Source organism: Microcaecilia unicolor, chromosome 10 (assembly GCF_901765095.1).
Source record: "Microcaecilia unicolor chromosome 10, aMicUni1.1, whole genome shotgun sequence".
Taxonomy (NCBI): Eukaryota; Metazoa; Chordata; class Amphibia; order Gymnophiona; family Siphonopidae; genus Microcaecilia; species Microcaecilia unicolor.
The window spans coordinates 219,581,058-219,599,133 of NC_044040.1; the positions used below are offsets into that span (position 1 = coordinate 219,581,058).

The following is an 18,076-nucleotide window of genomic DNA, read 5'->3' on the forward strand; positions in this document are numbered from 1 at the left end:
CTATGCAATATGGTGATGCCCATTGTCCAAGAGATCATTATACACCCACCCTAGAAGAAGTGCTAAGGCCTTGGAATATATTTTGTAAAACTTAACAGCGTACCCATCTAGGCCAGGCACCTTACCCCCTTTCATGGATTTAATCGATAAGACTTCGTGAATCTGTATAGGACAATTAGGACGCTACGCTCCACTTCATTCATTACTGGCAATGAGACCCTGTCCCAATAAAAATAAATTTGTCCCTCTCAGCCTCTCTGTCACTGTGTAAAGCTCTTTATAGAATTCTACAAAGCGTTATCTAATATCTATCAAATCCTTTAGTTCCTTGGTCATTGCAAATTTTGTGAATAAAATTGCATCTTTGAGGATTTCCCATGGTCATAATCCCATGCACACTTCTAATTCCCAAATTGTACCACATTTTATTTCATCATCATCATTAAAAGCAAGATATTCCTCTATATCTGTACTGCTCTGCTTGCAAACTTTCTCATCTATGAGATAATAAATCATTTAAAGGCTTTTTTAAACTCTCCTATGCCTCTGGATGATCTAATGTCTGGGGGTTAAGAGTTCAATAACTTAAGACCTGCTATATAAAATATTGAAGATCTATATTTCTCCATTTAAAAAAATCAAATGGAAAGATGGAACATTGAGTTAATTCCTAGATCCTGAATGCAAAAATGTCTTACGCTGGCTGATGCAATTACAGGGAAAATATGATCAGTCAATATTTTAAAAACCAACAATAAAATCTTATACTGGATGCAATATTCAATGGGCAACCAATGGAGGTGCATCAAGATAAGTGAAATATGATGCAACCAGGATAGCCCACAAATCTCTAGTGTACCAAAGGTGGGGTGGTGGAGGCAGTCCGCCCCGGGTGCAGGCAGTAAGGGGTGCGCCGAGCAATCATGTGGCTGTTGGCTCTGCCAGTCCCCTGTCCCGGAACAGGAAGTTGACGTGAGAGGAGGCAGGGGACCGGCCGTCACCTTCAGATCCTTGTACACCAACACCCCAAGGTCTGTTTCCTGAGTCAAGCTTACTAATCTCTCCCCTCTTATTCGGTACCTCTCTTTTGGGTTTCTGCACCCCAAATGCATCACTCTGCACTTCTTGGCATTAAATTTTAACTGCTTGATATGAAAGGGAAGGTGCTATTGTCACTGCTCATAATGTCATAATGGCCGCATCGGTAGCCCATTTGAGATCAGCCTCCATTGAAGAGATTTGCAAGGCTGCAACGTGGTCTTCAGTCCACACATTCACATCACACTACTGCCTTGAGCAGGATACCCGACGCGACAGTTGGTTTGGGCAGATAGTGTTGCACAATCTGTTTGGGGTCTAGAATCCATCTTCACACTCCTAGGCCCATTTTATTCTGTTCCAGGCTACATCCTCATTCAGATTGTATATAGTTTGAGGTTAATCTGTGTTATGTCCTCGCCGTTGCGAGGCCCAGTTGACTAATGTTTGTTGTTTTTGGTGAACCTGGATGCTAGGGATTCCCTGCTTGTGAGAATTATAAGCCTGTTTGTCCTCAGAGAAAGTGGAGATACTTACCTGTAAGCAGGTTTTCTTTGCATTTTGCACAATACAGAAGGAAATGCTTTTCTCTTTTTATTTCTGAGCTAAGCACACCCCCTTTCTTTGTTTCAGGTCATATGCATAGTGCACCCACCCTCTCCTCGGGATCTCAGAGGTCTGTGGAGAATATCTTTGGGTCCAGGTAGGTTTATACTTTTTTACATGACCCTCTGGTATTTTTTCTTGGAAGATGATTTACAAGCTAATTTTCAAAGCACTTAGCCTTCCAAAGTTCCATAGAAACCTATGGAACTTTGGAAGGCTAAGTGCTTTGAAAATATGCCTCTTAGTATTCAGAGATAAGATGAGAAGGTCCATTTGCAGTGTCAGGTTCCTTCTCCTATTGGTAGAAATAGTGCAGGAAAGCCAGGGATGCCTTATTCACAATGGTGTTTTTTTCTTTCTCAGTTGATCAGTCAAGCAGAGGATTACATGTAGTCAAAGCAACCAGAACAAAACTGATTACCTGGCTAATCTTTTCCCTGTTTTTTAATTACCTCGAAAGCTAGCAGCCAACTGAATAAACAGGACAGGGGAAGACTAACTACTGACAGTATAACACTGAGCAGAACAACAAAAGAGTGGCCACTGACTGTGTAACACAAACAGAATAACAAAAGAGTGGCCACTGACTATGTAACACAAACAGAAAAACAAAGGAGTGGCCACTGACTATGTAACACAAACAGAAAAACAAAGGAGTGGGGCCATTGACTGTGTAACACGAACAGAATAACAAAAGAGTGGCCACTGACTATGTAAGACAAACAGAACAACAAAAGAGTGGCCACTGACTGTGTGAAACAAGCAGGTCAGTGAGAGAGTGGCCTCTGACTGTGTAACACAACCAGAACAAGAAAAGAGTGGTCACTGACTGTGTAACACAAGCAGCTCAGTGAGAGAATAAGAGGTGTAGCCATGGGTGTGCTGGGGCCCACCCACATTGAGCTCAGGTTCACCCACAATGAACTCAGGTCCACCCACATTGAGCTCAGGTTCACCCAGCAGCGGCACAGCATTACTGTGGTTGGTGGGAATCCCCAAAGTCTAAGAGTGAATGGCCTCCTCAGAACGTCATGTCACCAAGGTCTGGAGTATTCTGGGCAGTTTGCAGTTGCCTTAAGACACATTCTTTACACCCTGCATAGATGGAATTACAATAATCAAATTGGGTCAAGAGTTTCGACAAGAAATGTGAAAATATCAGTTGAAAAAAAGGGTCTAATGTGCTTCAGCTTCCAAAGTAATTAAAAAAATGTAGTAATCACCGAGGACACCTGAGATTCAAAGGTTGAGTTGCCAATGAACAACAAACCCCTATAAAAGAACCACAGGGTTCCTGGTTAAGACTGGGGAAAATTTTGACTGTCAGCAGATTACTCCAGAAGCATGGCCAGTATGGCTTCCTATTAGGGCCAGGATTGTATTCAAATTTTGAGCTCTCATATTTCAGATTTTGTATGATATTGCCCCAGACTATATGTTGCCTCATGTTGATTTACCTTCTCGCAATTCAATCTTTGGTGCAAGAGACTACCTGAGTCTTCATTTTCCTACCTGTAAGAAAGTAGTTTATAAATCTATATATTCAGCTACTTTTTCATACCAAGGTACTAAATGGTGGAACTCCTTGCCGAAAAAAAAGAAGATCCCAAAATGATTACTTGGTTTTTCGTAAGTTTTTGAAATCTTTCCTTTTCAAAAAATTTCTGTCAATTGATCCTGGTACCTAATCTCTCCCTTCCATTCTCTCCATTATGCTTTATTATTGAATTATTTATATATTTATAATTCTTTCCTTATTGATAAGTGTGGGTTTATGTATTTTGATTCATATTCCTTAATGACTTCTTTTTAGCTTGTTAGCCACATTGAACGTGAAATTGTGCGGGAAAATGTGAGAGGCTTTACAAGAAGATAGAACAAGTGGAGAGCAGAATACACAATGTGGAGGTGCAGCAAGACTGCATAATCTATGTATTACTCTTTTCTCACCCCTCTAATTATGTACGCTTAACTGCTGACCATTTTAATTTTGTAAACCGCTTAGATGTCTACATGCAGGCCCTAGCGGTATATCAAGTGCAATAAAATAAATAAATATATTTCTGGGCACCACGAATGACTTTATAGCTGTATTCTGAACGAGTTGTAAGCAGTGTAGGTCCTTCAACGTAAGAGATTTGTAGTTACAGTACTCAAGTTGACTAATAAAACTAGGGGATGGACTAGGACATTAAGTGCTGATGACTGGAGAAGAGATTGAATGTAACGAATCAGCTTTAATTATTGAACGACCGATGGACGACATGTGAAAGATGTAGATAAGTAAGCTTATCGTTGAGGATGATTCTGAGAATTCTTATGCTAGAAGCCAGAGGGACAGGAGTGTTACAAAGGAGAATGGGAGCGATAAGGGAGGTAAGGGGGGGGCATCTTTATCTCCACTAAAAAGGAGAAAGTTAGATTTCTTGAGATTCAGGACTAGTTTATTATTCCAGAGCCTTTGCTTCAAATTCACTTCATACACTTCCACGAGAACCCCGCAGGAACTGTTTCTGTCCCCACGGGATCCCCACAGAACTGCTTCTGTCCCTGTGGGAATCCCGCTGGTTCTGCAGGATTCCTGCGAACCCCATTCCCGTGCAGGTCTCTAGTCCCCACCCCATCTCTATGGACTCTGACCCTGTCCCCATCCCCTCGGTTACTGTGAATCCCCATTCCCATGTCATTCTCTATCAGGAGGTTGTGTTTTTTTATTCCTAATTACTTTTGAATATTTTTATAATTGTTATACAAATGCATTTTGAATTGTACTTTTTTTTACAAACAGAAAGTGAAGAATATACAAAGGCGTGAAGACTTTAGTAGATGAAACCCCCCTGGGAGTCAGTTGTCTCTTGCAGCTGGTTTTCACCAGAGCTTTGCTCTTTTCCAGCAGGTTCAGTTTTAAAAAGCGGAGAGTCTGCAGTTCGTCTGGGAAACTGTCTCCCCTGAAACCACCATGTCTGTCTGCGGAGAGTGAACTCTGCTATGAGTCTGAGAGCCAGGACTACTTTCCACTGGTAAAATGCCATCCCCTACGAAATACTGTGTGATAGAGCTGATGCTGCCCACTCACATCTCCACAACCAATAGGTTCACATTATAGCAAATAATCCTCTTCACATAGACGCAAAATTACCCAGTTCTGGGCTGCAGACTTTTTGGCCAGTCCTAGTTTTGAACCCATGTGCCAAAACAATGTGGGATTTGTAGTGTCTGATCCTGCCCATTGGGAAATTAGTGCTGCAAGTCCCATAATGCACCATGATGGGGTAGTCAGACATCCAAGACTGTCCCTTAATCTCCAGCCTGGAACTGGGCAACTTGTTTGCTGTATGAATTGCTGGTTTAACATGTGGTCAAGGCTGCTCTTTGAATGTTACAGTTCTGTTCTTCAGTGCTAAGACAGCCTTGCTTTAGCCAGATCTACTCACTAAGATTCCATTCTAACACACCAAAATCATGTTTTTGTTGACCCAGCAGCTTTCTCCTGCTCCTTTGGGATCAGTCTCAATTAAATCTAGAGCAGGAATATGACACCATCATGCTTCTCTTGCAACTACCTGGAGATTTTAAATACTTCCAAATTTCCTTTCTCCAGCTGTTGCAATGATGAACATAAGTCGAGGGCCACGCACCAGGACTGCTTTCAGAACCCTGCATTCACTGGCTCTGAATCCAGCCACTAGGTGTCACTGTTTGTATTCGACACTGTGAGGATTTTCCCCTGGATTTCTCTTCCTTGCCTTTAAATGAATAGATCTCAGTTTGGAATACTACACTCAGTACATCATTGGACAAATCTTGTCCATCTCTCTCTCTCCCGTTCCCCCATTTGTCAAAGTTCCCAACCCTGGAATCATCATGGATTACGTCTCCAGTGACGTCATCTATGCAGAGCTGAAAGTCTCAGTTGAAAAAATTCTACAGCATCAACTCTGAGGGTCTTTAGGACTCACTCTAGTCTCTGTAAGAATAGCCTTGTGAAAGCTAAATGCGATTATGTAACCAACTTGCTTCATCGCAGTCGACACTCTTCCAAGCTTTGTAGCACATTACAACACCTTACTAATCCATCCTCTTTAACCGCACCTTCTCAACTTTCAGCGTAGGATTTTCCTTCCAGTTTTTAAAAATAAAACTGTTAAACTAAGGAAGGTACATACTTCTCTCTATCTCCTCCAACTTCTCCACCAATAATTTGCTCCCCGTCTCTCCCTCTTCTTCCCCCATCATTCCCTCATCCTCTGTTGCTTCTTTTAATCTTCCCACCCCTGTTCATTTGGCTAAAACAATCTCCCTCATTAAAACCTCATCACCTTTTAATGAGCCTTTGCCTGCTATTCTCTTAATCCAGTTTCTTCAAACATTAATTCCTTTTCTTCACTCAGTGGTTACGAAGAGTCTGTCCTCTGGTCTTTTTCCATCCCTTTGGAAACAGGCTGTTGTATTGCCTCTCATTGAGGATCCTAAAGTTGAGTTTATTAAAATTTGATTTGCCGCTCTTCACAGACATAGTAGATGATGACGGCAGAAAAAGACCTGCATGGTCCATCTAGTCTACCCAAGATAAACTCATATCTTGAATTTGTACCTGTCTTTTTCAGGGCACAGACCGTATAAGTCTGCCCAGCAGTATTTCCCGCCTCCCAACCACCAGTCCCGTCTCCCATCACCGGCTCTGGTACAGACCGTATAAGTCTGCCCTCCCCTATCCTCGCCTCCCAACCACCAACCCCTCTTCCCCCCACCTGCTCCGCCACCCAATTTCAGCTAAGCTTCTGAGGATCCATTCCTGCTGCACAGGATTCCTTTATGCATATCCCACGCATGTTTGAATTCCGTTACCGTTTTCATCTCCACCACCTCCCGCGGGAAGGCATTCCAAGCATCCACCACCCTCTCCATGAAAAAATACAAATCAGAACGGTGTAAAATAAAATAAAATATTTTAAAAGCAACTCTTCCCTAGTTGCTACTTAAACACCAATTTCAAATGTATCCTTTGTTTCCAAAATAGTTGCAGTTCAGCTGTTTGATTACCTGGAACCCCTTTGCTAAAGAGGAAAGACTCTCATAAGCCCCTCTGAACCCTAGAAAACCTCCACTCTCCTTTAATTCAGTCTCACACTGCACTTACCTCATTGATCAAAGCGGTGGAAGGAATCTGACTTATGCTATAATTTTTAAAAACATTTTGCACTGTAAAAGTCCAAGGATCTAATATAATTTTGGAAGGTAAAAATTAGGCGTTACCAAATAGCAAAGAGACTTTGGGGATCATCATCTCTGATGACGTCAAGGTAACTACTCAGTGTGACAAAGCAGTTGGATGCATAAAGAGAGATATTACTCGTAGACAGAGGAAAATAGGTCTCTGGTGAGATCAACCATGCCTAGTGTGTTCACTATCTGCAAAAGTAAAGCCACCAAAACAATGCATCGTGTTGACATACCCAGAGACAATTAAGGAACTAATATAACCCGGGTCTCTCCGCCACTAGCTCACTTCTCCTTTGGGGGTTTGGACACCCCCAGCAGACCCAGGTCACAGGGAAATATGCTTTTTTCCCCCTCTGTCCTACACACAGTCACAAAATATTCCCCATCTGAGCTTGGGCATGAGACAGGGCCAGAATTGAGCTCCAGAAAGTGACAGGGAATTAAGTTGGCTTCTCAAGGGTGCTCTGCCCTCATTTCTGCTCCAATGACCACACTGTACTCCAAGGATTTGATTTTATGCAAATTCAATTTTACTGAACTTCTTGCAACAGGCAGGTAAATGTCTTTGTAACTCCTTATTTACATCAGGCATTTGCTTTAAGTGATTCTTCCCTTCAGTTGAGACCATGTATCACAGCCTGAACTCCTCTTAAAACTATCCCAAAGACATCTTAATTATATACATATTTACAGCCTCTCTTGTCCATTACTCATTCCTTTGTGCAATCAGTAATCCAAGGCTGCTCCTGATAATCCTAATCACACTACGGTCCTCCTTTCAGCGATGCAGTATGAGCTGCACCCTGGCCTTACATAAGTACATAAGTGTTGCCATACTGGGAAAGACCAAAGGTCCATCAAGCCCAGCATCCTGTTTCCAACAGTGACCAATCCAGGTCACAAATAACTGGCAAGATCCCAAAAAAGTACAAAACATCCTATACTGCTTATCCCAGAAATAGTGGATTTTCCCCAAGTCCATTTAATAATGGTCTATGGACTTTTCCTTTAGGAAGCCGTCCAAACCTTTTTAAAACTCCGCTAAGCTAACCGCCTTTACCACATTCTCTGGCAACGAATTCCAGAGTTTAATTACACTTTGAGTGAAGAAACATTTTCTCCGATTCGTTTTAAATTTACTACATTGTAGCTTCATCGCATGCCCCCTAGTCAGTGGTGTAGCCAAGGGTGGGCCCGGGTGGGCCTAGGCCCACCCAATTTCAGCTCAGGCCCACCCAGTAGCAGCACACCTATGATGTGGCTGGCAGGGATCCCCAAGCCCCACCAGCCAAAAACTCCCAACAACTGTCCCTCCTGAATACCTTGTAAATAGAAGATCTTGGCCTGAAGCGAACAGCGACTGACACATACTGTTCACACCAGTCCCACAGCCTCCCCTTTGATGTATTCCTGCCTATGTGGAAACAGGAAGTTGCATCAGAGAGAAGGCTGTGGAGCCAACATGAGCAGTGCGTATTAGTTGCTGTTCGCTGCTGGTGAAAATCTGCTATTTAAATGGTATGCGGGAAAGGGGGATGTTTGAGAGACCATATCGCATGCAGGCGCAAGAGGGAGAGACGAAAGCACTTGTGGGACAGGGTGGAGTTCTGCCCACCTATCTTGGGACCAGGCCCACCCAAATTTGGGTGTCTGGCTACGCCCCTGCCCCTAGTCCTAGTATTTTTGGAAAGCGTAAACAGACGTTTCACATCTACCCATTCCACTCCACTCATTATTTTATAGACCTCTATCATATCTCCCCTCAGCCGTCTTTTCTCCAAGCTGAAGAGCCCTAGCCGCTTTAGCCTTTCCTCATAGGGAAGTCATCCCATCCCCTTTATCATTTTCGTCGCCCTTCTCTGCACCTTTTCTAATTCCACTATATCTTTTTTGAGATTCGGCAACCAGAATTGAATACAATATTCGAGGTGCGGTCGCACCATGGTGCGATACAAAGGCATCCCCTGCTCTTTAGGGAGCTTTCAGTGATTCTTCCTTTCAACTGAGACCTTGTATCTCAGTCTCAGCCACTTATCCAAACTTTCCAATATGATGTTTAATTATGTACTTATTTACAGCCCCTCCTGTTCATTACCCATCCCTTTGGGTAATCAATAATCCGAGGCTGCTCCTGATAATCCCTCACAATCCAGTTCTCCTTCAGGCACAGACCCTTTTGGCTGTCCACTTTCCAGCGATGCACTTCTCTGAGCTGCTCCCTGGCCTTGAACAGGTTTCCCCTGCTCTGGTTCCTGCTTCCAGGTTGGGCTCCCCTTAACCACCAGGAGCACCACAGTCTGTCTCAGTTGCTACTGAATGGATCCTCAGGAGCTTAGCCTAGAATGGGTGGCAGAGCCAGTGGTTGGGAGGCGGGGCTAGTGCTGGGCAGACTTATACGGTCTGTGCCAGAGCCGGTGGTTGGGAGGCGGGGCTGATGGTTGGAAGGCGGGGATAGTGCTGGGCAGACTTATACGGTCTGTGCTGGGGCTGGTGGTTGGGCGGCGGGGATAGTGCTGGGCAGACTTATACGGTCTGTGCCAGAGACGGTGGTTGGGAGGCGGGGCTGGTGGTTGGGAGGTGGGGATAGTGCTGGGCAGACTTATACGGTCTGTGCCAGAGCCGGTGGTGGGAGGAGGGGCTGGTGGTTGGGAGGCGGGGATAGTGCTGGGCAGACTTATACGGTCTGTGCCAGAGCCGGTGGTGGGAGGCGGGACTAGTAGTTGGGAGGCGGGGATAGTGCTGGCCAGACTTTTACGGTCTGTGCCCTGAAAAAGACAGGTACAAATCAAGGTAAGGTATACACATGAGTTTATCTTGTTGGGCAGACTGGATGGACCGTGCAGGTCTTTTTCTGCCGTCATCTACTATGTTACTATATGTTACTATGTTAGGGGCAGCAGCTACTCCTTTATCCAGCCTTGGTTTATTCTACCTGTCCAGGACCCCCTCTCGCCTCCAAGGGTCCTGGTGGGGGTAAAGGTAACCAAAGCCCCCGCATACAATGCAACAACCATATTTAGCACTTTCCCTGATACCTCCCCCCAGTGTCATTCACCAAATTGCATATTCTTTTTACGACTTTGTAATTCTTCATATTGTTACTATCTAAGCCGCATTGAGTCTGCCATGTGTGAGAAAGCGCGGGGTACAAATGTAATAAATAAATAAATCTCATAACCAATTCTTTCTGCAACTTACTCCTTAAACACACTCCCTGGGCTGGATCTCTATCCACCCCAAAACACATCTCCTTCTCCCCCCCCCCCCCCCCCCCCCCCCCACCAAAACTCTGGAGAGTTTCTCCATTTTCCAGCTTTTAGTAATACCCATTTTAATGGGGTATTACACTAAGAAGGGAAAAGTAAGATATAATTGAAACACGGTCATTACTAGCGTACTTCAAGAAAGTACTAGATTTTTCCATAGAATATAAATCTGAAAGACAAGGGGTTGGAAACTTAGTGGGGGAAGGTGAGAACATGTGGATTCCTGAAAGAGACTTCTACTTGAGGTGATAGAAACAAAACCTTGGCAGGATTCAAGCACACAAGGGGGCGGTGGTGGGAGGGGGGGGGGGGGGAGGATGAGAGAAGATCCCAGCTGAAAAAGATCTGCACACTGATTCTATAAATATAGAAAATGTTAAGAGACAGGACTAGACAACAACTACACTGCTACATTTTCTCAGGAAAAAACCCCCTCTGTGGATGGAGGAGGGACCTATCTCTTTTCAGCACTGCAATCCAAATTTGCCATATTATTACATTACATTAGGGTTTATATCCCGCTAACACCTGTTCAGTTCTAAGTGGTTTACAAACATCTAAAAGGGTTGTAGAGTCCAGAACATTCCTCTGAGAATTACAATGGATTACTTTGGGGTTCAGTGGGATTCTAATATAATACATACTTCATAAATAAAAGAGTTTGAATCTGTTTTCGAAACATAAGGTATGATTGTGAAGGGGAGAGCGTTCTGGCGATGTCTTTCCAGAGTCTGGCTGCTTGGACGGCAAGAAATTTGTCAAAGAGTACTAGTCTCTTCTTACCCTTGGATGAGGGAAAGGTGAAAAAGTTAGTAGTTTCTTGTCTCCTGGTTCTTGCAGAAGTGAGCTAGTAGGTAGCTGGGGATCAATCCTTGTAGTGTTTTGAAAAGGAAGCATGCCAATTGAAGGATACTCTTGCCTCTATGGGTAGCCAATGTAGTTTGATATAGAAAGGGGAGATGCTGTCAAATTTTGATAGCTCCAAGATTAGTCTGATTGCCATGTTTTGAATAGTTTGTAGTCTTTTCAGTAAGGTCTTTGTGCAGCCCACGTATATTGAGTTACACTAGTCAAGGGATGGTAGTAACAGTGCATACACCAATCGTTTAAAGTGGTTGGTTTCGAAGTAGTTCCAAATGGTGCAGAGTTTTCTCATTAGGAAGAAATATTTTTTGGTTAAGGCATTAACTTGTGCCTCCAGGGAAAGTGCACTATCAATTTGAACACCTAGCAATTTGATTGTTGTAGAAAGGGTAAAGTTGACTTGATTGATGGTAATCGTCTTGGGGATTTGTCCTGGTTTTGAGCTGAAACATAAGAATTTGGTTTTATCTGTTGAGCTTTAGCTTGTAGTCATACATCTATGTTTCTAGTAGGGTGATACATTGTTGGACCCTGGGTATGTCAATTTTGAAGATTGATTGGATAGGGATCCTGAGATTTCATCCATGTAGATATAATGGGGAGAGCCATTGCTGTCCAATTGTGAGCTTAGGGATTGGAGGAAAACGTTAAGTAGTACCTGGGAGAGGGGGGAAGCCCTGTGGGACCCTGCATCTATTGTGCCAGTTCAGGAATAAGTTCATGTGCAGTTTGACCCTGTATGACCTACTTTTCAGGAAAACTTTGAATCATTTTAGAACCCTTCCTATGATCCCTATTGTCACGTCTGTGGCCGTGACCACCCTCATACTTACCCTGTTTCTGGGAGTCAGTGGCTGTGCTGGCTTCTGCTGGTCTCTGTGTCTGTTTCTGTCTTAGTTTCTCTCTGGCTCTGTGTGCTGATTGCCTTACTGGACCTCACCTGTGTGGGCTATGCCTCTTCCAAGATGGCTGACGCCTCCTCTATGCCAGTATCCAAGATGGCTCCTGCTTGTCCTTCCTGTGGGCTCTCTTTCTCTATGTGTCAAGCCTCTCTTTGGAGGCAAGGAACTTCCTGCTTCTGTCCTGCTGGTAGTGACTCATCAGTGAGAGCCTTGATAAGGGAGTGCTGGGCTTGCAGTCAGTGCCTTTGCATGAAGTGTTCTATGCTCTTAGGCAAGGTCAGGTTAGTGAGTGTCTGCTGCACTACTGCTTAGCCTCTCTCTGGGTTCCAGCCCAGCTTCTGTCTGTGTCTGTTCCTGGCTTACTCTGTGTTTGGGGTGAAGCCTCTGTCCCTGGCTTACTCTGTGTTTGGGGTGAAGCCTCTGTTCCTGGCTTACTCTGTGTTTGGGGGTGAAGCCTCTGTCCATGTTTGTTCTCTGTCTGCATGTGCAGCCTCAGCCTCTGTGAGTTCCCACTAGGTGTGTGGAGCGGCTGTGGCTTCAGACCCTTGGCTTGATATTCCTGGTTTACTCTGTTTGCTCTGCTGCCGGCCCAAGACCCTTGGCCTGTCTTCCTGGTTTACTCTGCTCGCTCTGTTGTCTATCTTGAACCTTGCTTGTATTTCCTGAGTGTATGTCCTGAATCCTGTCTCTCTGTCTAGCTAGTGTTTATTGCCAGGACATGGTCCCTGTTTCCTGCTGCTTCCTAGCTAGTGGGATTACCCGCTGGGTATTCCCTGATCCCCAGTCTGCCTTGCTGGCATGTTGCCCTAGTCTTTGTTCCTATGTCTTGTCTCCTTGGTCTGCCGTCTGGTTCTTGCTAGTGGCTGTGCAGCAGCACTCTGTCTGAGTTTAGTTCCTAGTCCAGTTTCCTCGTGTTTCCTTGATCCTCGGTGGGTCCTCTGGATCTCCAGTCCGGCCTTGGCCAGCAAGTCCTGTCGGCTGCTCGCACGCTGGAGCTCAACTCCAGCGGAAAGGTGGTTAAGCACAGGTGAAGCGGTTCCTGTTCTGCCAGTTCCAGTGGCCTACTTCCAGTCCCGAGTTCCAGTCCGGTCCTTCCGGACGTCCAGTTCCAAGATGGTCTTGCCTGCCTCTGCCGCTCCTCGGCAGGGGCCCATGGGCTCACGATCCCCAGTGCTGCCTCGAGGACCTGACAGCATTCCAAGGGCCTCGAGAACGCGACACCTATGTCCTCGAGGACATAGTAGGAGGGTGTGGTCCACTAGGTTGAACGGTGAAGATAAGTCGAATTGGAGTAGGAGTGCGCTTTTTCCTTCGCTTAGCAGTAATTGAACGTGGTCCAGCAAGGAGCATAAACCTGTTTCTGTGCTAAACAGTGAACGGAATCTGGATTGGGATGCTGGAATGATACTGTGCAGGTCCAGGTAGTGGTTAAGCTGTGAAGTCACCATACCTTCCATTAGCTTAGTAAAGAATGGGATGGAGGCCACTGGTCTGTAGTTAGAAACCAGTTTTCTGGGTTGGCTGGGATCTTTGGGTATTGATATGATGATTTCAGCCAGGCTTTGAGGGAAGATTCCCTGTGACAGTTGCTATTCGATCCATGAGTGGACATTTGTGTGGAATGATGATGGCGTCATATTCATGAAGTATGCAGGGCAGACATCTAGTATGCAATAAGAGGTGGTATATTTTGAGAAGAGTTTGTTGATATCAGACCACTGTGTGGCCTCAAAGTCTTTCCAGGTTCTATTGGCAGGAGTGCCTTCTTTAGGGGGCAGGGTTGAAGGCGAGTCAGGGTCTTTGTCAGTGACAGGGGGGAAACCGACTCTGAGTTGATTGACTTTGTCTTGGAAGTATGTAGCTAGTTAGTTCACTATGGGAAGTTCCTCTTTCTCAGCGACTTCAGTTTTGGGAGGTGCTGTAAGCGATTTGACAACGGAGAACAATTGCCTCATGCTATAGCCTCTTTTTTTGAATCAGCTCTGAATAATATTTTTTTCTGATTAGAACTATTGCTTGTTTGTAGGTGTGCACAGCCGCACGCCAATTGGTCCTGGATAGGTTGAATTTGTCTTTATTCTATTTGCACTCTAGTTTTCTGCATTCTCGTTTTAGTTCAATAGATCAGGGGTGAACCAACTATCACTCTTACGTACCAGCTTAGTTTTGGAGCAGAGAGGTGCTATTTCATCCAGAATCTCTAGGCCTATTGTGGGCCAATCAGTTTCCAGGTTGAGTATTCCATCTTCAGGCAGTCTTGGTAGTACAGCATCCCAGAAAGTATTGGGTTTGATTCTTCCTCTGGATGTAACTTGCTGTTGTTTTAGTTTGGAAACTTTCTTATAGTGGTTCCAATTGGTTGTGAATGAGCATCGGTAGGGATCAGACCATATTGATTCTTCCCAACAGATATCTGATGGTGGGATTCGTGTTTCCATTATCGCTGAAGGTAACCAGGTCTAATTGGTGGCCTTGATTGTGGGTTGGGGAGTGGGAAGGTATCGCATAGTTCAGGGAAGACAGAAAAGTGCAGAGATCATTCCTGCTAGTGTCTGATAAGTTTTCTAAATGGACGTTGATGTCCCCTAGTAATAGGTTGTAAGGGCTATTGATAGAGATTTTTGAAACAAATTCACACAATTGAGGGTAGACTTTGGGCCACTTGTTGGGGGAATTGTAGCATATTATGCATGTTAAATAGTCTTGTGACAACATGCGAGGATCTCTAAGTCTGAGGTTAGAAACAAGTCAGTAAGAGAAATGTCAAATATATCCTTGTATATGAGGGCAATGCCCCCTCCCCTTTTCCTGTTCCTTAGATTTGTATCCCTCTAGGGATAGCTCTTTAATTTGAGGGTGGTCTTCGGAAAATAACCAGGTCTCCATTAAAAAGAGGCATCCCGGCTGATGTTCTTCTAGCCAGTCTCCAAGAAGTGGTATTTTGTTGCCCACTTATCTAATGTTAAGATAGTAACAGGGTAAGGGAGTAGAGAAGGAGTTGTGAGTTTTTTGACATTTTATCTGTTTTAGGGATCGACCCTGGTTCTTGGATCCTAAGTAGGATTTGTTTTTGTGTCTTTTGAAACGTTTGTAGTTAGAGGTGCCATGTAGGATTTCAATAGGGTAAGGTAGGGCTTGCGTCTATCAAGTTAGTGGTAGGCGATCCCCAGTTAATGGAGTAGCGGTGGGCTAGAAGGGGTTGTAATTGTATGCTAAATTAAAGGGTTGGGCAGGGTGTCTATAACCGCAGCAGGTGAGGATTAGAAATAGGTAGATCCAAAGGTTTGATGCCATGATTGTTGTGTGTTGTGTTCTCTGTCAATCGATCAGTGTGTGTGTGGGGGGTGGGGGGGGGGGGCTGCCTTTCTTCTAAGGAGGGAGGGTGGTGCAGCTGTGAATGTGAATATTATATAATGTGTGCTGTGCTTTCTGTCTCACCTCAGGTCCGACTGCAACTGGTGGATGGTGCATTTCAGCTTAATGACACATTTGCACAAGTGGTACAGATCCCACTGGATAGACTGCTCAGAGCCTCCCCATTCTCTTCCCATCGAGCCAGCATAAGCCCCGTCTCCAGCAGTTTACCAAAGCTACCGATACCAAAGACCAGCTGCGAGGGCAGCCCAGCAAATAATAGCTGCAAACAGGCAATGAGCTTGTCCAGCAGCACAGAAGTGCCTGGAATCCCCAGGGCCACAGAAGATCATAGTGGGGCATTAAACCACCATTCCAGACCTATTCACAAAGTGGGCTCAGAGCCACATAGTAGAGAGTCCAGGTCATGCCTCTTCTACATGTCCTACAACTCCTGCCCTGAGGTGCTGGGCTTCGGATGGCAGCAGGAAGACAGCGGGAGAAGCGTAGAGACTGACACCTGTGAGAAGTCACCTGCCACCTCTGAAGGGGGGATGAATTCTGAGAGTGACCTGGAGGGCAGCAGCTGGGCCACTGCTGTGGCACTGGCCTGGCTTGAGCACCAATGTGCCGGATTCTTCACTGAATGGGAGTTAGTGGCTGCAAAAGCTGACAATTGGTTGCAGGACCAGCAGATGCCAGGGGAAGTGGATCTTGCTAGCCTTAAAGGGGCAGCACGCCACCTCTTTCTGCTGCTGCGTCACTGGGATGAAAACATTAAGCTAAATGTGCTTTGTTACAACCCTAACACAGTGTAAACTGGGAATAAGAAGCACCCAGTACTGGGTTATTTATTGAGTTAAGGAGCCTGATCTGAAATAAAGCAGTTTATCTTAATATCAGCCTTTGTTTACTTCTATCCTCCCTGGGCAGCAGCAGGGCAGGGGGGAGCAGGAAGAGGCAACAATCCTGGATGGCCAGACCTGCGGGAGGAAGGTAGCAAGGGATGTTAGATTGGGGATAATTAGGGTGGGCCTGGGCCCACCCGTGGCTATGCCCCTCTTCACAAGCTTGCTTATCTTTTAAACTTTTTTCTCCCTCATGCACCAGTGCTCCTTCACCAACAATGACAATTCCCTTCATCCATAGAATACCATATAGGTAGGTATTCAATAAGTTAGTGGGGTCTGGGGGGGGGGAGGGATCTGTGGCTGCATTTCACAGCTGTCTACAGAGAAACCTCTGGAGCAGAGGAGTAGCAGACTTTGATCCTGGGGAACTGGGTTCAATTCCCACTGCAGCTCCTTGTGACCCTGGGCAAGTCACTTAACCCTCCATTGCCCAAGGTACAAATAAGGACCTGTATATACTATGTAAACCGCTTTGAATGTAGTTGCAAAAACCACAGAAAGGAGGTATATCAAGTCCCATTCCCTTTCCCATACAGGTAAGGAACTCTGCTTTTTCCAGTGAACAGAGGAAAATGGAGCCATAAAGATGTGATTCCAAAGCTGAGGGTTGCTATACATTATAATTATTTGGGCAACCCAGCAATGAGTAATTGGGTGGTTAGAAAAGTTGACTAATTGAAGATGTTTTGGAGGACTGATTGAACAGACTATCAAGTCTTGATGAATTATTCAAGCAGTAGTGTTTTGTGAAAGTGTGGACGTTTCTAACTTTGCAAGGCAAACAGGTATATAATGGGAAACCTCCATTTTTCGAATATCCTCAGGGTGACTGCACTGTTGAGGGGCCATTCATTATTTATTTCAAATACTTATATTCCATATGATGTGATCACTTCTCAGCAGATTACAAATCAAACATACATAATAAAATAAATAAAAAATAGCCTTTTATTAGAAACAACAGTATATCAAATGCATTAATAAACAAACAAAATACATAACACCAACATACATAAAATACTACTATCACAGAATCTTCACAAAAATTCACCCCTCAACTACAGGTGCACATCTTCTCGTAACCCTGATACAGGACTCAATTCTCAATACAGCAATAATAGATGAACAGAAATGCTTTTAGTTCCTTTTTAAAGATATCTAAACTCTGTATCTTTCTCATGTGGATCCAGTGTGTGACGGAGCTTGGCCACAACTTGGTTGAAGTGGCTGGGATGATAACTGGATTTCAAATTTGTCTCTATAGATCCAGTTATCATCCAGCCACCTCAACCAAGTTGTGGATCCACATGAGCCAATTTACAAATTTTTATTGCCTCCATGCAGAGTCTGAAGAGTCCTAACACTCCCTCTGTTGATTTTTATTTATTGATGCCCAGTCTTCCAGCTTCCCAAGGTCCTCCTGCAATTTCTCACAGTCCTCATTCAATTTAACAACTTTGAATAGTTGTTATCTACAAATTTGGTCACTTCACTCATCTTTCACATTTTCAGATCATTTTAAATATGTTAAAAAGCACCAGGTCCTACTACAGATACTTGTGGAACTCCACAGTTCACCTTCATCTACTTGGAGAGCTGGCCATTTACATAGTAACATAGTAGATGACGGCAGAAAAAGACCTGCACGGTCCATCCAGTCTGCCCAACAAGATAAACTCACATGTGCTACTTTTTGTGTATACCTTACCTGGATTTGTACCTGTCTTTTTCAGGGCACAGACCGTATAAGTCTGCCCAGCACTATCCCCGCCTCCCAACCAGTGGCTCTGGCACAGACCGTATAAGTCTGCCCAGCACTATCCCCGCCTCCCAACCACCAGCCCCGCCTCCCACCACCGGTTCTGGCACAGACCGTATAAGTCTGCCCAGCACCCTCTCCGTCTCCCGCCAC

At 44.7% G+C, this 18,076-nt stretch overlaps 1 protein-coding gene across 4 annotated transcripts in view; it reads left to right on the forward strand.

Annotated features, from left to right (window-relative positions):
- Positions 1-16,134, forward strand: part of VWA5B2 (von Willebrand factor A domain containing 5B2) — a 111,235-nt gene extending 95,101 nt beyond the window's left edge. For 3 of the 4 annotated variants that reach the window (XM_030216390.1, XM_030216391.1, XM_030216393.1), the window contains exons 20-22: positions 1,672-1,741; positions 4,538-4,664; positions 15,343-16,134. In XM_030216390.1, coding sequence (XP_030072250.1) covers positions 1,672-1,741; positions 4,538-4,664; positions 15,343-16,071 — 926 coding nt within the window. In that variant the 3' untranslated portion in view covers positions 16,072-16,134. The remainder of the gene's footprint in view (positions 1-1,671; positions 1,742-4,537; positions 4,665-15,342) is intronic. The other variant, XM_030216392.1, reaches the window with a different exon arrangement.
- The last annotated feature ends 1,942 nt before the right edge of the window (positions 16,135-18,076 follow it).